The sequence below is a fragment of the Poromitra crassiceps genome (genome assembly GCF_964638095.1).
Source record: "Poromitra crassiceps genome assembly, chromosome: 15".
Lineage (NCBI taxonomy): Eukaryota > Metazoa > Chordata > Actinopteri > Beryciformes > Melamphaidae > Poromitra > Poromitra crassiceps.
In genome coordinates this window covers 25,800,574-25,825,906 of record NC_139634.1, presented here as the reverse complement: position 1 = coordinate 25,825,906, position 25,333 = coordinate 25,800,574, and the positions used below count along the sequence as shown (strand labels likewise).

The following is a 25,333-nucleotide window of genomic DNA, read 5'->3' as shown; positions in this document are numbered from 1 at the left end:
TTGTAAATCTGAACCCACGATTTCAAGTGCTGTATTTGTTAGTTAAGACTAGTATGCATATTTATTATATTTCTTCATTGTTCAACTGGCAGAGGTACTTTTGTATGGCGGGACGTTTTACTGGATGCTGTTTTTATGTACAGACAGATTTCACTAGTCTCCTTAGGGGCCAAATTGGCGGCGGCGTAGCTCTGCTGCAGCACGCTGATGTTGCAATGGAGCGATCAATTGATTGTCACTTCTTATCAATCTACATTCTTTACTGAGGTTTTGGGACGTTTGTCCGTCGCACAAAGCCGTCCCCTCTCATCTTCCTCTTCCTCCCGCCAGGATACCTTTGGACCGGCACCCCATTGCGGCCGATCAAAGGACTGTGGGAACTCCCTGGGGGGGAAAAAACAACACTTCTCCCCTTTACCTCATTCTCCGCCATTGACGACAATGCATTGACGTCATCGGACGGCAATAAGTGTTTTCACCATCATGTGATAGATGGCTCTCTTACTCACCTTGTGAAATAGTATAGCACATCTAGGTGTACAGGATCGACTACGATTGTCTAACAAAACCAGGAAAAATAAAAAAGCAAGAATCTCCCATCAGAAAAGGTCCATAGCACAGCTCCATGGGACGGCTCAAACTCTGGTCCAGCAGCTTTTATCGATACGGGATTGGACTCCATTACAGCAGGTGGTCAGCCTGTCACTCAAACGTGAAGGATTTTGTTTTCACCACGCAACTTGCACACAACACGTCCACAAGTCACTTGTCCTCAGGAAATAGTAATCCAGTTCCTAAACTCTTGACGCCGTGTAAATTTTAGCCGGTAGATTGCTCCTGACATACAGTCGTCCCCCCGCGCAAGACGAACGCATGACCCGTGCTCCCCTCTCTCATAGCGGGGTGAATCTCTTTCTCACACCGGTGTTACGGTAAAAGCTGTGCCCAGGGGTGAGTTTGAACAGAAGGGGAAACAAAATCATTATGGGGTTCATAGTTGAGTGTAACACCGCCAGTATCTGCCATCAAAGGCATTTATTCAGGTCAGGAGCCGTGAAGATGACTTCATCATTTACAAAAATGCCATTTCCTCCACTTTCTGGTCAGGGACTGCTGTTTTTGGTGAAAACGACCTACATTCAGGTGTCGATAACTAAAGAACGGATGAAGGTAGGATCAAACTTATTTTTCATATGAAAGCCGAGGCTCTTTTCTTTCTTTTGGGATATTCAGTCTTTACGTAGGCATAGAAGAAAATATTCTGTGGGTCTTGGAAAATTAATGAAAATGATCAAAAACCCTGGTGGTGGCTAGTGACTTTTTCTGAAAAACTGGCGGAGAATGAGTTAAAAACAAAACAAGAATTTTCTGCCACTTTGGCACACACCAGCTCACACTCAGAACCACACCAACTCTCCCAACATCACCACCACTATTACAATGGTCCTGTTTGGTTTTGCAAATGTGGTTTTATTAATTATTTTGTCACTTTTGTAATATATAAATTACCTTTTTTTCTGTTAAAAACGTGAGAAGCAGATGCACCTGTAACCAGGAGGACAGGGTGTGAAAACAGGAGTTATAGAAAACCTAGACGTTTTTCTGGAAGCCGTTTCAGCCCGTTCCACACAATCCTCCTTTTCTCTTCCCCAAACGAGATTTCTTTGTTCTCTCAGTTACACAATAGCTGCGGACAGGGTCTTTGTTTTTATGTTTTGTTGTATGGTTGTTTTTTTTAAGTAAAATGGCCGTTGTTTTCTTTGCTCCCTTTTTCTCAGCCTTTCGTTTTTCCGTTCCCTCCTGTGGGGTGTTTGCTCAGTCCATCCAGATCAGTGCAATGTGGGGGTGGGGGTGGAGGGGTTGGAGGTGGGGCCTGTTCACATGTCGTCGTGCTCACCGGCCGAAAGCTCGCCGTTGGCACTGACGTTGGCGTGGTTGTCATGGTAACCGGGGGTGTTGTCATGGTAACCGGGCGGCATGAAGGCCAGTGTGTGGGGGTGGAGCTTGTGGCAGGCGGCCCTGTAAGCCTCGGCCACCTTCGTCTGAGCCACGCCCAGCTGGCCGTCACACAGAGCCTCCAGGACCTCAGTGCAAATCTATAGAACACAGAACACAGAACACGATCTCCATTGGACAGATAATGGAATATATACAGTACATAATCAGGGATCAGTTTTCACTTAATTTTATATTAACTTTCGACACCCATTGCCGGTAGCCAACTTTTTTTTGTTTTGTTTTTTAAGACGTGAAATACAAGACAGTGACACATGCCTTTCAGTCCAGCGCTCCATTCAGGGTTCGAGACTGCATATGCAACCATTATTTTAGAGTCTGCGATTCCGGTACTGCAGGGATTCCCACACTACCAACTCCGCTTGAATTTGACATTAGTCTTATGTCATAGATAAATATGCCTTCTTGTGATGCAGTTGATTGCACCTTGTTGAACCGTACCTCAAAGAAAGGTGGTTTCCACTTTTTCTGGTGAGTGAATGCTAGTAAGTTGTCGGTGGTCTGCTAGCTAACGTTAAACAGAGCCAGACAGATGACCATCTGTGCTAACAATGCTAACATGGCCCATTTTCCACAAGCCACATATCTTTCTGAACATTCTGACACTAAAATGAAATTTTGCAGACAGACAGATCAGGAGAACATTTACTTTGTACGAGTCTCTGTCTCAGCAACACACTCTCACAATATTTGGCAACAGGAGCTCACGTTAGCAGGTAACAATTAGCTAGAGCTACATATGAAGTTCGCAGATGTAGTAGCTAAATCTGTGGTTGTGTTTATATGTGTGGAGTTTTGGGAACTCACGATATTCAAGGGGAGATGTGACCACGCCCATTTAGGCTTTGATTTAGTAGACCGGATGAATACCGTTTCATACTATTGGCGGAGCCTGGAATAAGTTATCTCAATAGTCCATCAATGCCTCTGGGTAAATGATTGGTGAGTTCTTGCGTACCTTGATGCTGCTTCCAGTGAGAGACTGGTCCAGAGACGTAGCTAGCTCACAGGCCATCTTGTCAGAAGAAGGCTCCAGGTAGACCATCATCTTAGCAGCTAGGATAGGAGAGAAACACTGCCACTGATTACAAGCTTCATGGCAGGATACTTAGTACAGTAGTCATCTCACATAACCTATATAATAACCTGGATTCATTAAATAGGCTCCTTGTGTTCTCAGTGATATGGTGAAACCTCTTGGGGTTTCTGGCACAACCACTAGGGGTGCTGTTGTAGGGAACTGCAAAGTGTCTTATCGCAAAACCTCCCATGGACAAACAGCTTTCGCTGTACATAGGTTTAAACTATGGAATTCATTAACCACACATCTTAAACAAGATCATAATTGGGATAATTTTAAATCCAAACTAAAACAGTTTCTGAAGAGCAATCAGCCATGTACTCATGAGTGACTTTGTCCTTCCCTTCTAGGGGTGGTACTAGGGGTGTAACGGTACACAAAAATCACGGTTCGGTATGTACCTCGGTTTTGAAGTCACTGTTCGGTTCATTTTCGGTACAGTAAGGGAAAAAATTGTGTATAGTGTTTGTGGTGTGGGTACCGGCCAGTCGGTGTGGGATGGAGTTTGAGTGTTGGCTCAGGTAGTTCTTGTTGAAGCTCTGAGGGTTGCTCTCCCCAAACAGCCTGGAGATCTCCTGCTTCAACACCGTCCTGACCGCACCTGCCAGCTCCACGCTCTCGCTCACTGCACACGCAAAACAAACACAAGTGAATAAACATGCAAGTGAATGGTTTTAGAAATGTTGGAAAGTTGTTTTGAATTAAACTTGTGGGGGGGGGGGGGGGTCTGAGCTGGGTGGTGACTTCACTCACCTCCTTTGAAGAAGCGCACTAGACACTGGTGGAGCCACGGGTCTAAAGGGTCGATGGCTACAGCTCGCTTCACCGACTGCAGCATCAGCAGGTATTTATCTGGAGCAACAAGAGCACAACAAATATGAAGTTACAAGATACTTTATTAATCCCCCAGGGGGGAAACTCAGTGCCACCATAATAATACATTATATATATATATTATAAATTTATAATAGAAAAAGCTATACACATCACAAGCAGTACAGAATAAGACACAGACACAGCCCCATATGACATGGATGGCGACATTTACAACAGTCCTCAGTACATCAACATCGTCAACACCAAATCATCAACAGCGACAGTCAACAACGACAATGTTAATAAAAAAATGTCACCGTGTGCAGCAGACTTAAATCTCTCTGAAGAGCATCTGGACATAACAAGCCTGTCGCTAAAGGAGCTCCTCAGGTCGCTAAAAACAACAGATTGTGTGATCCTCGTTATGCATGATCCTCTTGAGCTTCCTACCCATTCTTTGCTCTAAGGTCAGGGGTCAAGCCAAGGATGGATCCTGAAGTTAGCCTAAGTGCTAATTGTAGTATGTCACGCTACAGCTTAAGGCTCAACTGATACAGGGTTTTTGGTTGATACCCAGCTTTTTGGATTGAGGTTGGCAATATTTTGTACCGGCATCCAATATCTTTAACCATTTGGCAAGAAATTACAAGTTCAGTGTTTCCCCCCAGAATTGACTCACTAACGAACATCGGATGGACGGACGTATGGGTGGACGGACAATCCGAAACCATAATGCCTCCGGCTCAGCTATCGTCGGCAGAGGCATAAAAACAGTTTTGCCGTAAACAGTTTTGCCGACATTCATTTAGTTTGACAGTTATTGAGAGTTTATTTGAGTTTAAGCTGGGGACCAGTGATGTCATTCATGTACAAAAATAAAAAAAAACTCTCAAAAACAATTTGTTGTACATTGTTTCATCTTCTCAGTTGTCAAATTGTATGAAACTACCTGCTTTTTGTGTGTGCCTTTTAAGGGGTATTTTTTCTTCTTCAATTACACAGATGTATCCTAAATTAATTTGTCTTGCAATGTATCGTGTATTACAGAATCACTTTATCGTGACAACATCGTTATCGTGGAGTGGGCAACGTATTGTGATAGTATCATAGGTGAGTTACTCTGTGATTCCCCCTAGTGGTCATCTGTAACCTGCCTGACCTTTCCTGAAGTAGATCTCAAAGGCCAGGAGGTGAGTCTCGATCTTGCTTCTCACCAGGTTCTTCAGAGGGGTCAGGAACTTCACTGCCTCCTCCAGAGGATTCTCCACCTGAGGGGAAACCCAAAAGCATCCACTGAATCATCTGATAATTCAGAGTTCCCACCTTCTTAAACATCAAGTTCAAGGACTTTCCAGGCCCAATTCCCTCAAAATGCAAGGACCCAACACAGCATTGTTTGAGACAGGGATCAAGGTTAATTACTGTTACAACACTGAGAATGTTTCCAACGAGAACTATCAGCTTTACAGAAGCCCACAGACAACTATTAAAAAGAGAGGCTTGAATGCGTCAACACCTCAACTGTGCTGTTACGTGATAAGTAAAACACACACACACGCGTGCGTGCGCACACACACGACAGCAGCTGGTATTTCGACCAACATTTAGGCCGAGGTCATTTTTCAGTTTTTTCAGCATTCAGAGATATGCTTATTTGAAGGTTCACACTCCTAAAAGCCACATTCAGAGATAACAGCCCTCAAAGTTGGAGAAGCTTTTCACACCCAGGCAGCCAGGTGAAAGGGGGACTGGACAACAAGGACTTTTATTTAACAAGATACACTTATTTACTGATTCTAAAACGGCTGCATTTTATGTGGATATATATTAGAGATGCGCGGATGAGCTTTTATGCCATCCTAATCCGCGTGTATGCATGAACCGTCCGCCCGCCATAAATCCGCACAAATTATTTCATACTATTTATAGATCCGCGCCTGCCATTCACCCGACATTTCACAACGCTATAAAAGGATCGAACTTACGGTTTCTGCTGCCGTTGGTGCGATCGCTGCAGTCCAAGACTACCAAATAAACTTCCATGCTGTATTATGTCCAGTCCACCACTTGCCCTCATGTAGTTTACTCAGCTAACGCTATAGCTTTAAGTTTAGTTTACTTGAGTTGATTGCCTCATTGTATGGGAAAATACGAACGCGCACGTCTTCAGCGGAGACTCCTTTTTGAGGGTGACATCATTGACCATATATGGACTAAAAGTGGAGCCTAGCGACCTAGCACATGGCTATTAGGGATGCACCGATATGAAAATTTTGGCCGATGCCGATAACCGATATTAACATTGCTGTTATGGCCGATAACCGATATTTACCGATGTCGATATGATCTGTATAAAACCACATTTTTATGATCATCACATTTTGTACATACTGAAAAACACATGTTAACACTGAATTTGAAAAAGTTATGCATTTCTTTATTTGCAAAGCCTTTGGAAAAGCCCATAAATCATAGATTTACTGCATTATTTCATATCAATGTGAAGAATTTGGCTGATAATGATAACCGATATTAACATTGCAACATCTGACCGATACCGATATGACCGATATGTTAAAAAATCGGCCGATACTGGCCGATACCGATATGATTGCCGATATATCGTGCATCCCTAATGGCTATTGTTTTGTTTACGGCCGTGGGTCCTTTGGGGGATCTACAATAGGCGACTAAGAATGTGCCTAACGAAAGATGTAGCTTACATCGTTTCAACCGCCCGCAACTCATCCGCTATTAATCAGAATGTTTATTTTTATGATCCGGCCCCGGGGCGGGATATCCGTGGTCATAACTGCGGCCCGCGCATCACTTAGATATATATATATATATATATATATACCGTATTTCCTCTAATAGTAACCGGGGCCTTTATTTACTGAGCCGCAGAGAGCCCCCGTCCTATATTAGAGCAGAGGCCAGTAATTGAGTGAGGCCTTTATTTCTTAATATTAAACTCTCATGGACATACTCCTTTATTTTCATGACTTTTATTGCAAAATATTGCATAAAACCAAACACGCAAATAAATATTGGTGGTCACTCACTCACTCAGTATCCTCCTCCTCCTCCTCGTGAGCCCACAAAATGGCGAGGTAGTGGAGACTGCCTCCCAGGACGTGGGTCACGCAGCGCAGCACGGCTGGGCAGCGATAGGATATGGCATGCAACGGGTCGGTCATGGAGGGGCGAAGCAGATGGAGTCCAGGCAGTGAGAGGGAATGATAAATCCAACGGGAGAAGGTAATCCAGAGACGTGTTGATCAGCGGAGGGGAGACATGAACGAGGAAGTGATCGATCAGTTTGACGGGTAGGCTAATCCAGGCAGAGGGTGGTGAGGACGTGTTGATCAGCCGAGGGGAAAACGGGAACGATCAAACAGCAGGGAGGATAGGACAGAGAGACACGGTGGACGGGTGGACCAGAACAGAACAAAACAAAATAAACACACGAACAGCTAACAATAACGAAAAGTAAGGACGCGGGCAGAAGCGGCAGTCATCAACAACAGACGCCAGCAGTACTCTGACCCGGATACAATGTAACCGGGTAGATGCGTTGTGGGTATGGGAAATTTACAGTACCGTATTCACCGTAGTTTTTGCTCCTTCGTTTTTTTTTTTTGACCCGGCCTGTATTGAGGGAGGGGCCTTTATTTGCCCGAGCAGGCCGTGCTCCCCGTCCTATATTAGAGCAGAGGCCAGTAATGGAATAGAGGCCACTAATAGAGGAAATACGGTATATATATATATATATATATATATATACACACATATACAGTACATATATGTGGATATATATTTTATATATACCGGTATATATATATATATATATATATATATATATATATATATATTACAAAATACATACCCAAAATATGTCAATTCAAGCACTTTCAATGACCCACGTCCGTGTCTATTTTCAAAAACTTTGAAGGCCTTGATCCACCAAGGACCTCTGGGGACCTTGTGTTATTCTTCCACCAATCAAATATTGGCGATTCGAGCTGATGCGGCGTTCCATTCCCCAGTCATCTTGCCCAGTTTGTCTGGTACGATCTCCTTACCTTGGCTAGTTTGTCCGGTACGAGTTCCTCCTTCGGTCCGCCAATCTCCTCGTCGTCCTCCTCCTTCTTCTTCTTCTGGTTTTTCAGCTGCTTCTCCTTCTCAGCATTCTTCTTCTCCTCCTCTAGCTGGGCCTTCTTCTGGGCCCTTCGCTGTTTGTTACGCAGCTTCTTCAGCTCCTTGTCTGTCAGGTTCTCTGGAGAGAGCAAACATCTGTCAGGTTCTCTGGAGAGAGCAAACTAACAATTCCCTGGGAATGTCAAAGCAGTATTATCAGGTCATTACAGTACTTGTGTTTGACACGTTTGTCTGTTTGTCAGCAGGATATCTCAAAAAGTTATGAGCGGATTAAATTACATCCATTCCACATTTTGTAGGTTCTTCCTAACCTTGGTGAGCTTGACTCGCCTCTCTCTAACCTTGGTGAGCTTGGCTCTCCTCTCTCTAACCTTGGTGAGCTTGGCTGCTCTCTCTCTCTCTAACCTTGGTGAGCTTGGCTCTCCTCTCTCTCTAACCTTGGTGAGCTTGGCTCTCCTCTCTCTCTCTCTAACCTTGGTGAGCTTGGCTCTCCTCTCTCTCTCTCTAACCTTGGTGAGCTTGGCTCTCCTCTCTCTCTCTCTAACCTTGGTGAGCTTGGCTCTCCTCTCTCTCTAACCCTGGTGAGCTTGGCTCTCCTCTCTCTCTAACCTTGGTGAGCTTGGCTCTCCTCTCTCTAACCTTGGTGAGCCTGGCTCTCTTCTCTCTCTAACCTTGGTGAGCTTGGCTCTCCTCTCTCTCTAACCTTGGTGAGCTTGGCTCTCCTCTCTCTAACCTTGGTGAGCTTGGCTCTCCTCTCTCTAACCTTGGTGAGCTTGGCTCTCCTCTCTCTCTCTCTAACATTGGTGAGCTTGGCTCTCCTCTCTCTCTAACCTTGGTGAGCTTGGCTCTCCTCTCTCTCTCTAACCTTGGTGAGCTTGCCTCTCCTCTCTCTCTCTCTAACCTTGGTGAGCTTGGCTCACCTCTCTCTCTAACCTTGGTGAGTTTGACTCTCCTCTCTCTCTCTAACCTTGGTGAGCTTGGCTCTCCTCTCTCTCTCTCTAACCTTGGTGAGCTTGGCTCACCTCTCTCTCTAACATTGGTGAGCTTGGCTCTCCTCTCTCTCCAACATTGGTGAGCTTGGCTCTCCCCTCTCTCTCTCTAACCCTGGTGAGCTTGGCTCTCCTCTCTCTAACCTTGGTGAGCTTGGCTCTCCTCTCTCTAACCTTGGTGAGCTTGGCTGCTCTCTCTCTCTCTAACCTTGGTGAGCTTGGCTCTCCTCTCTCTCTAACCTTGGTGAGCTTGGCTCTCCTCTCTCTCTCTCTAACCTTGGTGAGCTTGGCTCTCCTCTCTCTCTCTCTAACCTTGGTGAGCTTGGCTCTCCTCTCTCTCTCTCTAACCTTGGTGAGCTTGGCTCTCCTCTCTCTCTAACCCTGGTGAGCTTGGCTCTCCTCTCTCTCTAACCTTGGTGAGCTTGGCTCTCCTCTCTCTAACCTTGGTGAGCCTGGCTCTCTTCTCTCTCTAACCTTGGTGAGCTTGGCTCTCCTCTCTCTCTAACCTTGGTGAGCTTGGCTCTCCTCTCTCTAACCTTGGTGAGCTTGGCTCTCCTCTCTCTCTCTCTAACCTTGGTGAGCTTGCCTCTCCTCTCTCTCTCTCTAACCTTGGTGAGCTTGGCTCACCTCTCTCTCTAACCTTGGTGAGTTTGACTCTCCTCTCTCTCTCTAACCTTGGTGAGCTTGGCTCTCCTCTCTCTCTCTCTAACCTTGGTGAGCTTGGCTCACCTCTCTCTCTAACATTGGTGAGCTTGGCTCTCCTCTCTCTCCAACATTGGTGAGCTTGGCTCTCCCCTCTCTCTCTCTAACCCTGGTGAGCTTGGCTCTCCTCTCTCTCTCTAACCTTGGTGAGCTTGGCTCTCCTCTCTCTCTCTAACCTTGGTGAGCTTGGCTCTCCTCTCTCTAACCTTGGTGAGCTTGGCTCTCCTCTCTCTCTCTCTAACCTTGGTGAGCTTGGCTCTCCTCTCTCTCTCTAACCTTGGTGAGCTTGGCTCTCCTCTCTCTCTAACCTTGGTGAGCTTGGCTCTCCTCTCTCTCTCTCTAACCTTGGTGAGCTTGACTCTCCTCTCTCTCTAACCTTGGTGAGCTTGGCTCTCCTCTCTCTCTCTAACCTTGGTGAGCTTGGCTCTCCTCTCTCTCTCTAACCTTGGTGAGCTTGGCTCTCCTCTCTCTCTAACCTTGGTGAGCTTGGCTCTCCTCTCTCTCTAACCTTGGTGAGCTTGGCTCTCCTCTCTCTCTCTAACCTTGGTGAACTTGGCTCTCCTCTCTCTCTCTCTCTCTAACCTTGGTGAGCTTGGCTCTCCTCTCTCTCTCTAACCTTGGTGAGCTTGGCTCTCCTCTCTCTCTCTCTAACCTTGGTGAGCTTGGCTCTCCTCTCTCTCTCTCTAACCTTGGTGAGCTTGGCTCTCCTCTCTCTCTCTCTAACCTTGGTGAGCTTGGCTCTCCTCTCTCTCTCTAACCTTGGTGAGCTTGGCTCTCCTCTCTCTCTCTCTAACCCTGGTGAGCTTGGCTCTCCTCTCTCTCTCTCTAACCTTGGTGAGCTTGGCTCTCCTCTCTCTCTAACCTTGGTGAGCTTGGCTCTCCTGGCTGTCGTTGGTCAGAGGCTTGTCATGAAGGTCCAGGTAGATCTGGATGGCGGAGCGAGCAGCTTTGTAGTAGAAGGGATGCTGCCTCAGGACGTCCTCCAGCTTCAGCAGGTCCACGTAAGACCGCAGCGTCATCTTCCTCATGCAGTACGTGTGGAAGTCAAACTGGTCATCTGTGATCTCCACAAAGTGCTGATGGAGGGAATAAGTAAAGACTTGTGCACATGACTCATTTCTATCCAACAGGGGAGGAGTATGGCTCAGGGTTCATACCCATTTTCAGTTAAAACATTTCAGACTTTTTCCAGAACTTGATTAGTTTTGAAGATATCTGGTGTTCAATATGATTTAGGCAGATAGACATCTTGGCCCTGCTAAATAGGCCATATCACAGTATAGATGAATATTGTTCTTCACAGCCACAAATATCAGAATATGTGAGATGATTGGCAGGGTTCCTAAACACCGACTGACATAAATCAATGTCCATAAGGTAATCTAAACATAACTTTAAGTGCACTCATTCAATACTACATTATAACATAATCTAAACATAACTTTAAGTGCACTCATTAAATACTACATTATAACAATCTAAACATAACTTTAAGTGCACTCATTCAATACTACAGTAAGGAGTGACCCGCCTCACTTTGAAAAAAGTGGCATAAACAAAGCGGAGTGGTAAAGTGTTGTTTGTTGCCAGGCAACCAAAGTAGAACTGAGTTGTCTTGAGAATTGATGCATGACGAGCAGTCTTTGCGCGACCGACCGCTGCAGATTAGGATCCATTTTTAATACTTTTTCAGTCTTTCCAGAGCTGCGTAGGAACCCCGGTGGTTTGAAGAACTCACCCTCTCGATCTCGTGGCACTTCTTCAGGGCCTCTCCAAACTTATTCATGGCTTTATAGGCCAAGGCACACTCTGTCTGGAACCACATGCACTGCATCTCATTAAGGTTCTCGACCGCCGCCGTGCCCTCCTGAAACACAACACACACACACACGTTTCACTTAGGAGGGTCTGTCAGGTTGATTAATCAGTCAATATATGTTTGATAAAATTCTCAACAGCGATAAATCGATTGCCATTAATGCCAGTAATGGTTCATGTAGCAGCCCCTCTCTCTCTCTGTCTCACCCGTGTGAACTTGGAGCACATGTCCTCTGCTTCTCGGACGAGGCCGGCCTTCAACATGTACTTGGCACACTTGGAGTTGATGAAGCGGTCGGCGGTGTCCAGGGCCTGGGCCTCGTCCATCCACCGGGCAGCTTCCTTCATGTTGCCTGCATGCTGCAGAGCGAGGGGATGGGGGAGAAGAGGTGTTTTTGTCTCACCTTTTTAAATAATACATTTTTCCATGGAAATATTTGGCCATCCACAGGTCAATCCACACTTGTGAATTGCTGCATTTTCAGTGTTGCAATTAACACATTGAGTGCCAAGGACGTCTGTGCACGTCCTAAAAAAAAGTAACGAGGAGTGCCAAGGACGTCTGTGGACGTCCTAAAATCATAATTCATATTATTCCATAATTCTGCTGTTTAAGGTCGTACCCAGCCAGTGAGCATGAATCCCTTCAAGGGATCACACGGCGCCACCTTAAACATCGTCACGGAAGCTGCGCCACCCACCTCAGATCCTTTACTTTGTGCAGGAGAAAGCGGAGAAAGCCGTGATCAAAGAGGAAACCGATGCATGCTTCAGCCAGAGCCGTATATATTGCTCTGTCTGCAGCGGAGAGTGGGCTCGGCTGCATCCGCGCTCACAACTGAGCTCTTATGCTTCTATCTATCTCCACACGATTTCCTGCCAGAAAGCCAGCATCCGAAGCCGAACGGCCAAGCCTTTTCGTTCAGTCGCGTTTGCCAGCGCGCATCATTTCCTTGATGCGCGCTGGGATCCGTCCGGGGCAAAAACGGAGTCGAGAAAACAAACTCTGTGCGTGTGGGAGGAGCCCGCAGCTCAGAGGTGGAGAGGGGGGGGGGGGGGGGGAGAGGGCACGCAGGCTGCACAGACACAACACCACGCCACCACATCAGAAAACACCAGCCAGAGTCAGTGAATGTGCTCGAAATTAGAGTGGAAAAGGTATTCATAAAAGTGACTACCGTAAATTCCGGACTATAAGACGCACCGGTGTATAAGCCGCGGGACCAAAATTGACTATTTTTTTCTTCTATAAGCCGCACCGGACTATAAGCCGCGGGTGTTTTGATGTTTAATTACCATATGAAAGGGTTCGTGCACAGAGAGGAATGTCGGGAAAGAGATCGCTGTTTGGGGAAGCTCCCATTTATTAACATTTCAACAAAACAAAACAAAAGTCAGGTCACTAATCCCCAGACAAAATCACACAACAATAGGCTACCGTATATGTGCAGCAAACCTGTAACCAGAGAAGTCAAGTCACTAATCCTCGTCTTCCTCTTCTTCCTGCGTACTGAAACCACCAAAGTCCTCATCTTCAGTGTCGGAAACGAACAGGTTCAGGGTGGCTTCGTCAACCACTCTCCTCTCTCCTTCAGGTGCCATGGCACGAGTCCGATACCTCACGAGTCCGACACCTCACGAGTCCGAAAAAAGAGGCTAACTTCCCCCAGACCCTAACCCAAAACCTAACCTCTCCCACCCCCACGCCTAAACCTAACATCCCCCAGACCCTAACCCAAAACCTAACCTCTCCCACCCCCACGCCTAAACCTAACCTCCCCCAGACCCTAACCCAAAACCATGAGGTGTCGGACTCGTGAGGTATCGGACTCGTGAGGTATCGGACTAGGGGGCAGTCCCCGTGGCGTCATCCTCTTCATCCCGCAGCAGTCCAGCGTTTTGGAACCCGTTGGTAATTGTGGATGTTTTCACACTCCTATAATATTCCGTGATCTTCCTTTGTGTGAATTCGCCGAAGTTTGTGATTTTCTCCTGATAGTCGGGAGGGAGTTGTTCAGTAGTTCTCCCCCGGACGGACAGTCCCTTTTGCCCAGGTTACGCGCGGCTGCTCTGTTTGATCGGCGGCTGCTCTCTTTTAATGCGAGATTGACTGCTTTCAACTTGAAAGCTGCCTCGTGTGAATTTCTGCGTACCTTCCCCATGGTAAGTGAGAGTGTTGCTTCTACTGCTCGTCTTGTTGTGAATATTCCTTGATCTTCCTTTGTGTGAATTCGCCGAAGTTTGTGATTTTCTCCTGGTAGTCGGGGGAGGGAGTTGTTGCCCGAGTGGCCGTTTGCTTACCGTAATTACCATATGTAAGTGGTCACGCACAGAGGGGATTGTCGGGAAGAGATGGCTGTTTGAGGAAGCTCCCATTTACCGTATTACAACATTTCAACAAAACAACATAACACAACACCACCGTTGTTTATTTTTACAGTGCACACAGTGTCCGCGGTGTGGTGAAAAGAGGGCAAGAGAGGAAATTAAAACAGAAGTGGATTTATAGTTAGAAAGAGTGCTAAAAAAGAGAGATTTTTTTTTTTTTTTTTTTTTTTTTTCTGAAAAAATCCATAGATAAGACGCACCGTTATATAAGCCGCAGGGGCCAAAAAACGGGAAAAAAGCCGCGGCTTATAGTCCGGAATTTACGGTATATCTTGGAAAGTAAAAAAAAAACGACAGAAAACCCTTGAAAGTGCACTTTTTTCAAAGGCTGTCATTTCATAATGGAACTGTCTAGAAACAAAATTTCTTCTTTGGAAGAAGCAGGAGTGTTCAATGTTTCATTAAAGTCCAGTCCCGTCAATATAGCCATAATAGAAAAAATTCTATAGCTGTTTTCATCTGAATGGAAGTGAATCTGGCACAGGCTGCAGACAATTTTACTGAAGCGCTGTGGCACTCAATGTGTTAAAATCATCTCTGTGTGTGTGTGTGTGTGTGTGTGTGTGTGTGTGTGTGTGTGTGTATGTGTCTCTATCTGTGTCACCATCGCTCGCTGGAGAAACCCCTCCTGGCCAGTAAATATCTAATCACTGATAGGAAAGGACGGACGGACAACCCAAAACCATAATGCCTTCGACCCGGCTTTCGCCGGCAGAGGCATAATAAATTACCATATCGGCCGCCATATCGGTTATTGTGATCCCCCCCAGTATACATTACAGTACGAACCTTGTAGATCTTGGCCTTGATGAGGAAGAGTTCGATGAGTGTGGGCGTGCTGTCGATGGCCTCGTTGATGTACTCCAGGGCGCGGCTTTGCTGCCCCCTGTGGTCAAAGTGCTGCGCCAGGAAGTACTGCACCCATAACAAGGTGGTGGGAGGCTCCTCCTTCCCATCATCTACACATTTGACAGAAGACACCTTATAGATACACACACACGTTATATACACTATTCCCACTGCTGAGCCCCGTACCGCGTGGCTTTAGCTATGAGTCAGATGGTTCTGAGTCAAAATGACAAAAGGTTAAAAGTTTAAGTATAAGCAGCACTCACCGTTTTGACTAAACATTCGACAGCTTTTTAAAGAGGTTTCATAACCAACTACTAATTCTTCAATGATTGAAACCTGTGTGAGGAGAAAACCAATTACAAATTAAATTTTTTATTTTGGTCCAGGAGTGACAACTACAATTTCCACATGTACACAGCACCCCCACCCATCCACCTCCATACTGTAACTATACCGTACTGTAACTATACCACCAGCCTTACCTTGTCTCTGTTGGTGTAGAGGGATTTGAGGGTGGTGAAGACGGGCGGACAGCCTTTGCTGAAGTTCATCCTCAGGTAGCTGTCCAGACATTCACGGAACTTCTCCCCTAGCCAGCACAACACATTAAAGGTGCATTATGTAAACATTTTAAATACATTGTCTTTCCAGAATTTCCTCAGCTGAAAACTACAGTGTATTTACCTATGAGGAAGTTGAGAGGCAGCCTGCGGGGAACCAGGCCTTTAGGAAACTTCACCCAGGCCTCCTCATAAATCTTCTGACGCTCCGCTATGCTACCTGGAGAAAGAGACACACACACACCCAAGCCCAAGCGCACGCAAGCACACAAGCACACAAATTAGAAAACAAGGTGCTTTTATTGAAAGACTGAATCTGGCTAGAGTAGTAGTAGTAGTAGTAGTAATAGCAGTAGTAGTAATAGTAATTTATTTCAGTCTATTTGTCAGTTTCACATAGATGCACTGCAGTAATAATGTACGTTATACATAAAGGGCCCGAAAAGGTGTAGGCTGAAGCCTACCCTTTTTACATTTCATTACATGAAACACATAATAAGACAGTTGCAAGAAGAGTTATATATCTATGTGATTTCTGATCTATGTGTGCTCTAACCTGGCTTGAGGAAATTCTGAGGCTCTAAGAGCCTTGTGTTTACCTGCATTGAGGGTGTTCTATAGGCCCTATGAGGCTCTAAGCGTTGTGTTTACCAGGCTTGAGGGCATTTTTAAGCCTTGTGTTTACCTGGCTTGAGGGCGTTCTCGAGGCCCTGGTAGTAGGCCCAGTTCTCGGGGTTCCTCTCCTGGAGTCTCCTGTAGACCTCTAAAGCCTCCTCAGGTCTCTCCAGCTTCAGCAGCAGCTCTCCTACAGACAGACAGATGTTAGCGGTTGCAGTCCCTTCTGGGGTACTGTAAATGCAGGAATACTGACGTAAATTTCAATACCTTTCTAGACCTTTAGACCTTTTCAATATATTTTAAGACCTCAACACTAGGGATGGGCGGGAGTACTCGGGTACTCGTTTGTAACGTCAGTACTCGAGTAACGTTTCAGCTGTTCGGGTACTCGCACCACCCCCCACGTGGATCATATATACACGATACAGATTGTACGCGATACAGCTAGGCACCATTGCGCAGCATCAGAGTAATGTTTGGATGTATTGACAGACATGACGAAAGACTGTGCAGTGCAAGATATGCAAAGTTAAACTAGGAAAACATAGACATACCAGTTCGATGCTTAACGACATGTGCATAAAGCACAAGGAGAATGTCAACGGGGCAGATGAAAAGCAGTGTCGCATTACCTTGTTTGCTAGCAGTAACAAACGCCGTGGTTGTGATGCTATCAGGGCAGAGAAGATTTCCCAGCTCGTCACGAAAATGGTGGCGTAGCCGGAGAATATCTCCTTGTTGTGGAGCCAGAGTAGGCTACAAGCCACCGTCAGAGAACAACAGCTATGAGGGTGGATGTATGAGGACAGCGCAGTGGAACCGAGGGCTGATTTGGAAAGTGCCAATAAGGTGGCTAGTAGTTAGCAGCTAACATTATTGCAGTAGTTAGCAGTTAACACTTTTTGACAGAAGATCAGACGTTGTAGCCTAATCAGTGGATTTGCGTGATCATAAAGCAGTATGGATTATAGCGGACATGTATTGGAATAAGCCTTCAATTTTTCCACAATTGTCTACTCGAACAAAGCGTTAACCATCCAACCTCTGGAGTTTACTGAGGTAGGCTAACAGCTGCTAAGCTAATGTCAGATCACTCTATCATGGTCCGTCCATTTATTTCCTCACAATAAGTGCTCCAGGCAGCGCTTTTTCCATGCCAAAACGCTAACGTTGTGTGAACAGCCCCTACACAGAAGATTACCCCTGCTCTGTCATTATTATCATTGTAATAGATATTCTTACAGGCATATGGCTAATGCGAAATTAACTGCAAACTTGGGTTCTGTTTGTCTTGTTTCCCCACGGACCCCTTACGGATGTTTGAGCCCGATTTGGAGAAATTCCTTCAAGGCGTTCCTGAGATATCGCGTTAACGAGCATGGGACGTACGGACAACCCGAAAACATAATGCCTCCGCCATGGCAATTGTTAGCGGAGGCATAAAGATACAACATGCTAAACAGTGTTGGTATGCTAATGGCAGTAGACCCACCTCGCATCTCCTCCACAGACAGTTGATCACAGATCTGTTTCTCATAGTTGTTGAGGTGGTCCAGGGCCTCCTTGTGCAGCCCAGCTTCCCTCAAAACCTGGTTCTGATACAGCAGCAGCTCACTGTACTCATAGTCCACCTTGTCTGGAGACGTCTGGATATGCAGACACACACACACACACACACACACACAGAAGTGAGGGATGATTGCTCGAAGTGAGGGATGATTGATCAGTGGAGCTATCTGGAGGAGGTTGGGGAAAAAACAGCCTTGAAAATCCAAGAGGAGAGGGTAAAAAATGCCCACAATCATTTTGCAATAATTGCAATAATTCTCACCCTGTTGCCAGGTGAATTTGAACACTGTCCTCTGTGGGCCACCATACAGTAGGTGATTGATGGCAGCTTATGACCAGGCAGTTCTTTCCAGCGTGTTCCAGGTGAGGAACTTGGAGCTGTTTTTGATCAGAAAACCACTGAGGATGCAGTATGCAGTAGCAAGGTGGCATCTTGCTTTGTGTTTCCATATATCAACAACTTTCTCTCTGCTGGTTGTATGGCAATGCAGAGCAAACAGGTTAACTTGTCGCACCAATTGTCAAAGGGTTTCCATCTCCACCCGTATTCAGCCCATACCTATCGCAGTTTGTTGATTTTACTCCTCTCTCGTGAATGTTAGTGATATACTGTATTATGGATCTCACTGGACTTGACAAGACCCGCCTTACTCTGGCTAGTCTGCCTCTGACTGGCTAGTATTCGTAACCAATGACATAATCCTGACGGTAAGGTTTTTGTTTTTGTTTTTTTGCTTAATGCAGTTCACTCATGAGCGTAACAGTGTGTTCAGGAGATTCCTCCGTCACCCATACCCCCCCACCCCCCTCTAGAAAAAGACTTGAGATCTCCACCATTCACAAAAGTCACCCAAACTGACTGCAGCATGCGCCAAAAGCACCGTGTTTGCATCCCTGAAAGGAAGAAGACTTCAGTGTGGTCGTACCTGTTGCGTTTTACGGAACTCCTCGACAATCTTGGCTGCCATCTCAAAGTCCTCCAGCAGGTGGTAGGCCACGGCGTAGCCAATCCACGACGCCCGCTGGGCCGGGCGGAGCTGCAGCAGCTGGTACCGAGTCTCCTGGAGAGAGAGAAGGGGAGCGCACGCGCGCACACACACACACACACACAGAGTCAATGGTCATCTCCTCACTCTCAGCTCCCTCTCTCTGCATCTCGAACTAGGGATTGCCAATATTTTCCAATTATTTTGGCCGATTGCCGATCCCAATATATGCACACATTTTTCCCACCTGATTTCGGAGTACATCAGCCTGTACCTGACACCTATGTGAGAATGCTGTTCATGGACTCCAGCTCAGCGTTCAACACCATAGTGCCTTCCAGGTTGGTCAGCAAGCTCAAGGATCTGGGCCTGAACACAGCACTGTGCGACTGGATCCAGGACTTTCTGACAGACCGCCACCAGGTGGTGAAGGTCGACACCCATACCTCCTCCCCACTGACCATCAGCATAGCGCCGCAGGGCTGTGTCTCTAGGCCCTTCTGGTACGACCTTTACACCCACGACTGCGTGACGTTTGCGGCCGACACAGTGGTTGTGGGACTGATCTCCAATGGCGATGAGACGGCCTACAGGAAAGAGGAGGATGCCCTGGAACAGTGGTGCCAGGACAACCACCAATCCCTGAACATGTCTAAGACCAAGGAGGTCATTGTGGATTACAGGAAGGAGAGGGAGACTCACCCCCAGTTACCATCAATGGCACAGTGGTGGAAAGGGTGGACAGCTTCAAGTACCTATTTATTCTATCTTATTCTATTTTAATACGTTATCACTTTACTTTACTTTATTACCTCTCCTATACTACTGTTGCCTTTATTGCCCTCACACACACTGTTTACATTGTTTGCCCTATTTAACTGTTGCCTTATTGACTATGTGTTGCCTGCTGTGATTTTGTGCCCCATTTGTTGTTTGCTGTCATTTTACATTATTTGCCTACTGCACCTTGTCTGTAACGGAGCCCACAGCATAAGAATTTCACACATGTGTACTTGTACAACGGAGTGACAATAAAAATCTTGAATCTTGAAAACCCCCCTCTGTCCTCACCCTGTAGCCCTCCAGGTCCCTCATCTGGATCTGCAGCAGGGACAGGTCTCTGAGGATCTGCAGGTTGTCCTTGTCCCACTTGAGGGCGTTGCGGTAACACTTGATGGCCTCGTCGTACTTCTTGTCGGAGCGCTGTAGCAGGCCGTACACGTGCCAGCCTGGGAGGAGGTTAAGGACGCAAACAAACAAAACAAAAAAACACAGTCCGCAAGCTCCCGGCAGCACAGCAACCTATATGGGTATGGGCCTCTGAGCCTACGTTAGCCTATGCTCTCTCTCTCGTAACGGGACAAGCCCCGTCTTTTATTGTCACACGAACACCACAACACATGCATGCGGCCACAACACACTCATGCTGACGGTGGCCGGTGAAAAGTGTCCTCTGCATTTAACCCATCCAGGCATGTCCTTTCCTCTGGGGGGCAGGCCAGGAGCAGTGGTCGCTTTCTCGTACTAACGTTAGTATTAGCGTAGCACCGAGATGGCCCAGGGAACAGTAGACAGAATATCAGCTTTTCTTCATGCAGTAACAAGCCTTTCCTTGTGGCAGAGTGTTGCTGTGATATAGACAGTTTAAGACCATTTCTACTATTTCTAGCGTTTCTAGAGCTACTGGGTGCTGCTACTTTCAGCTGAGCCCAGAGCCCTTCTGCTCCAGTGCACAGCTCTGGTGCGCAGCTCCTACGGCAACGTCACATGGACAAATGTCATTCTTAAAGAGACAGGCACCGGTAAAAAATATATATAAATAATAAATAAATAAACGATTTTCAACTTTCAATAATAAAAGTCGATCTTGATCATAATTATTCGAAAATTGTAAATTGGTTGCCCATCCCTAATGGAGAGAGAGTGATGAGATGAGAGAGTGATGGAGAGAGAGAGTGATGGAGTGTGTAATGAGGGATGGAGAGAGATAGAGAGATATGGGGAGAGAGAGTGATGAGTGATGGAGAGAGATCATGAGAGAGAGAGTGATGGAGAGAGATGGCGAGAGTGATGAGAGAGATGAGAGAGTGGTGGAGAGAGTGATGGAGAGAGAGATGGCAAGAGTGATGGAGAGAGATAGAGATGGGGAGAGAGAAAGAGATGGAGAGTGATGGAGAGAGTGTAATGAGAGATGGAGTGTGGTGAGAGAGATAGAGATATGGGGAGAGAGAGTGATGAGTGATGGAGAGATGGAGAGAGAGTGATGGCCAGAGGTGGAGGATACAGACGTGGCTTTTGAGGTCGTTGCGTAGGCCTCGTCTCACCAGCTCGTAGGCCTCCTCCTTCTTCCCCAGACAGTTCAGGGTCAGACCCTTCATGGCCAGGGTCTCTGGAGGAACACAACCACAAGCCAGGGGACAGAAGAGAGAAGACAACCGCAAGTCAGGGGGCAGAAAAGAGACGACAACCACAAGTCAGGGGGCAGAAAAGAGACGACAACCACAAGCCACGGGACAGAAGACAGAAGACAACTACAAGCCGATAGAAGACAGAAGACAACCACAAGCCAGGGGACAGAAGAGACAAGACAACCACAAGCCAGAGGACAGAAGAGAAGACAACCACAAGCCAGAGGACAGAAGAGAGAAGACAACCGCAAGTCAAGGGGCAGAAAAGAGACGACAACCACAAGTCAGGGGGCAGAAAAGAGACGACAACCACAAGCCACGGGACAGAAGACAGAAGACAACTACAAGCCGATAGAAGACAGAAGACAACCACAAGCCAGGGGACAGAAGAGACAAGACAACCACAAGCCAGAGGACAGAAGAGAAGACAACCACAAGCCAGAGGACAGAAGAGAAGACAACCACAAGCAAGGGGACAGAAGACAACCACAAGCCAGGGGACAGAAGAGACAAGACAACCACAAGCCAGGGGACAGGAGAAGGGGACATTCAGACACACACACACACACACACAGACAGACCTGCTGCACACTGATGATCAGTGTGGATCTTTTTGACAACTCAGAAGTCGACCCCCACCCCCCCCCCCCCCCCCCCATTTAAAAAACTCTACGTATCTACACAAATGACCTATTTTGGGTTCCAAATGGCGAATTTCGCCAAAAGGTGACAAGTTTGCATCCCTGAAATAAGGTATTCTGTATTCTATTAAAAACTGGCTGAATGAGCAGAATACAACATCAACAGTCCTAGTTAGCGGCTCCAAGCTGCACTTACCTCCATGCTCAGCAAACTTTGGGTTTCCCAGGATCTGTTTGCAGAACTTCAGTCCATTTCTGTATTGCTTGTGTTCGTAACATCTCTAAGAAACAACACAGAGAGGCAGGTTTACAGCAGGGGTCTTGAGGGCTTGCCATTCACTGCTGCACTAATCTTCAGATCATGGTGGGGTCAATTGTTAATTGGCTGAATGCAGGGTTGTCAGGTTGTTGTAATGATAGATTTCAAGCACGTTTCAAGGACAGATTATTTCAAAAGTACGGGCCGATAATTCACATACATGTTCAAATATGCAGGTCTGCTAAGTCCTCTAATGCAAATGTGTTTTCAGCCACGCTTAAGCGCAAATTATGCTCGAGCGAAATCGCCGGCGCTGTGCCGAGGGGGTCGCCGCAGCTGGGCGTCCTATCAGCGCAGCTTGGCGGAGGGGGCGTGCAGCTCCTCGAAAATGTGACTCCGCGGCGTCAACTCCTTGTTGTGAGGAATGAGGAAATGCCATTTCCTCATTTAACAGTGCTTGTCCCTCATCTAGCAAAGCCTTCTGCAGGCTCAACGGAATGAGTTTTGAAATGGAGGGACAATAAAATGTCCCCCCACCGACATGATTGCAAGTTCTTGGTAAACGACACGATAACGTTTTGGACGTGTAACGTTTTAACGTTCGAGTATACACAGTCTCGCTGTCGCCCCTCGGCGGCGGCAAGGCTCCAAGTCGAGGCTGCGCAGAACCCTGTCAGCACCTTTCGTGGCCGTTCACACCATACGCCAAAGTCACGCTGAAGCCACGCAGTTTCATTTCGGCGTCCTTGTTAACAGGTGAGACTGTTCACACCAGCCACATGCCATGACAAGATGTAATAAGACAAGCTGCCTGCCTGGCTGGCTCGGTACAGTCACAGACAACTGAGGAAATCCTGCCAACTCCCAGTACAATGCTAATGCTAATGCTAATACACTCCCAATCCCTCACTGGCACAAGGAAAGGACAGATACTCACAGCAACCAAGGGGGCAATCAAAAACACAGACAAAAGGAATTTCAACAGATAGGTAGCCAATTTTGAGGAGAAAGCACACTGTAAAAAGTAAAATGTTATCAAGCAAAAAATATCCTGTATTGGTACAATAAGTCCAATATGGAGTACTAGATAATTATCTTGCATTTAGGGATGCATGTTTATTATGTTATGTATTGAGTGATACACTTGACTAAAACACTCATATCAGAAGTGTTCTTTGTTTTGTGTTCATAGTGATGTCAGTTACATTGTTAGGTCAGAGCTATGGAATATTAAATCATCCATCTTTGCAAACTCCATCTGCCTTTCTTACCCCGGGTGTGCATAAACTACAGGTTAAGAAATGTTTTAAATGTCATGTCGTGTTATGTCATGTGTGATATCTTTGCAAATAATGTATTTCTTGTTTTTAAAGTATTGTTTTATTTTAACCCATGTACTGTAAAGTGTATTTGACTTCTTAGAAAAGCGCTATATAAATTACATTTATCAAAAATACAACATTTTGAAATTAATAATGCGGACAGGCAAAGCAGATATTTACCGGTTATCGTATCGGATGAAAAAATCCCCCCCTCTATAAATCCCCCCAATCTGAATAACATAAGCCCCCCCCCCCCCAGTTTGCAAAAGGAATTGTATGCCCTGACCTAGTTAGTAAGCAAGAAAATAAGTAACAACGTCACAGAGAGCCCTCCACATTAACAACGCTGGTGCCTACTACGACCAATGCTTTCCCTTGCTTTCCCTTGCTGTTCCCTTGGTGTCGACCTAGCCTTGTTTTAATAGGAAAATGTTAAATAATTATCAGTTATTGGCCAGGAGAAGCAGATATTTATCGGCTATCGTATCGGGTGAATAAATCCATAACGTGCAACCCTACTTGCATTAGCTGAATTTTCCTATTCCATTGGGAGACAATTTTGCTGATTTCATCCCATCCCACCTTGATTTTGGTCAATTTAATCTTGTTTTAAGAGAAACAAGAAACAAAACCTATTTCTTGTTTTAAGAAAATCTAAGTTAAATAAAGTTTAATTTTCTTAAGGTAAGATTACATTGACCAAAAAAGAAAACAAGAAATACTGGAGTTATTGTACCAAATAGAATTTTCACTTAAAAAGTTTTCACTTTTTGCAGTGCACCACTGAGTCACACTTCAGATGCTGCATGCATGACAACATTGGATAGAGCAAGTAAGATACTCCGAACTCTATTCATATCTGAACTGTTGGTACAGTAGTAATTTACAAGCAGCTTGCTGCTGCTGACAGTTTGCACCCAAGTGGGCGTGGCTAGCTACCCACTCAAACTCTGCACAACACGCCAGACACTCCACACACACTTTACTTCGCTGTCATTAGCTGCGGCCATGCTACCGGCTCAACCAACCTGACTGTTAGCTAGCCGTTTAGCTAACGTTAGCTCTGCAGAGAACACCGTGCGTGCCTCATGCCTCATTCAAACCCCTAGTGACGGAAGTTTACAGTTTACACATTGCCTTGCTTTTCAGCAGTCATCTTCCCCATAGAACATTTGTGGACCTGTTCTGAATCATTAGGAGCAAATGTATACAAGTGATCCACCAAGCAACACATTTTGGTGGATTTCTGGCGTACAGTATAACGATAATGTATACTAGGTAACGTTAACTAGACTGCTAGAGAAAATCTAAACTTAATTTCAGTTTAATCTAATTTCAGTTTAATGTTACAAGCTGCAAAATGTTAACTATGGCAAGTAGGTTAGCCACAAAAGTTGTGTACACATGCTTGTCATGTGTCGTTGATATAACATTAACGTTACTTTGTGTTGCAAGGCCAAAGCATGGGGCACGTTTGTTTCTGACCTATTTTGCTCGTTAGCTTAAATACCTCACTGTACTGCTCTGGCTAGTCAAGACATTGCGTTTGATATGCTGATTCTTGTTTTATTCACTAACAGCTACCTGGTGTGACTGCTAGACATTACGGCTACTTGGCAACCTAGCATTAGCTAACAAAGCTAACGTTATGTCAGGCATTTAGCCTACCAAGATTCTCTTGAAGAGAGCATTCTCCTTCGGCGGTAGAGTGATTGTGGGCATGATGTGAGCTTGCTATGCCTCTGTAGCTTCACACATGAATAATGTCCTGCTGGAGTCAGAGATCCTGGGCTGTTTGTGTGTGTCTCTCTCTCACGTGTTGAAGCCGAGCCGAGGCCCCCTCCGACCGAGCAAAATGGCAGAGCAGCGTCTCCTCCTCCTCCGGGTCACGCTGCCCTGAGTCTGCGTGTCCATCCAAACAAGCAGGGAGATGCTATCACGTTGGTTTGGTTCGGTTTGAAACACTGACCAAATCTTTCATCAAAATCAAATGTAAGGCGTGTGGCGTGTTACAAAATATCACAACCAACCAGTCAGTTAGATGGATACTGGTTTGACTACGTTTCGTTCTCGCATCTTTACGCCGAACTGATGGCCGAGCTCTAGTCAAAAGTCTATACATTTTACAGCTACCTTGTTTATCGGCA

The 25,333-nt window shown here is 46.1% G+C and overlaps 1 protein-coding gene across 1 annotated transcript; it reads right to left on the bottom strand.

Moving 5' to 3' along the window:
• Positions 1-1,458: 1,458 nt before the first annotated feature.
• naa15a (N-alpha-acetyltransferase 15, NatA auxiliary subunit a) lies at positions 1,459-25,021 on the bottom strand. The gene is made up of 20 exons (XM_083652441.1): positions 24,855-25,021; positions 21,802-21,886; positions 20,841-20,945; positions 19,628-19,785; positions 18,497-18,631; positions 17,494-17,647; positions 16,069-16,188; positions 15,508-15,603; positions 15,306-15,412; positions 15,087-15,159; positions 14,761-14,930; positions 11,791-11,943; positions 11,504-11,632; positions 10,628-10,841; positions 7,999-8,192; positions 5,073-5,181; positions 3,851-3,949; positions 3,579-3,722; positions 2,975-3,072; positions 1,459-2,096 (listed from the first exon to the last, which is right to left on the bottom strand). Exons 1-20 carry the CDS (start codon positions 24,906-24,908, stop codon positions 1,878-1,880), a joined length of 2,616 nt encoding a protein of 871 aa, XP_083508567.1. The 5' UTR covers positions 24,909-25,021; the 3' UTR covers positions 1,459-1,877.
• Between the last annotated feature and the right edge of the window lie 312 nt (positions 25,022-25,333).

Excerpts from the sequence above, each read along its gene's own strand:
- naa15a (XM_083652441.1), bottom strand. The coding sequence starts at position 24,908 with ATGCCCACAATCACTCTACCGCCGAAGGAGAATGCTCTCTTCAAGAGA. Across the intron at positions 15,604-16,068 it reads CGAGAACGCCCTCAAGCCAG|GTAGCATAGCGGAGCGTCAG; the intron begins GTAAACACAAGG and ends CTCTTTCTCCAG. Across the intron at positions 15,160-15,305 it reads TCTACACCAACAGAGACAAG|GTTTCAATCATTGAAGAATT; the intron begins GTAAGGCTGGTG and ends CTCCTCACACAG.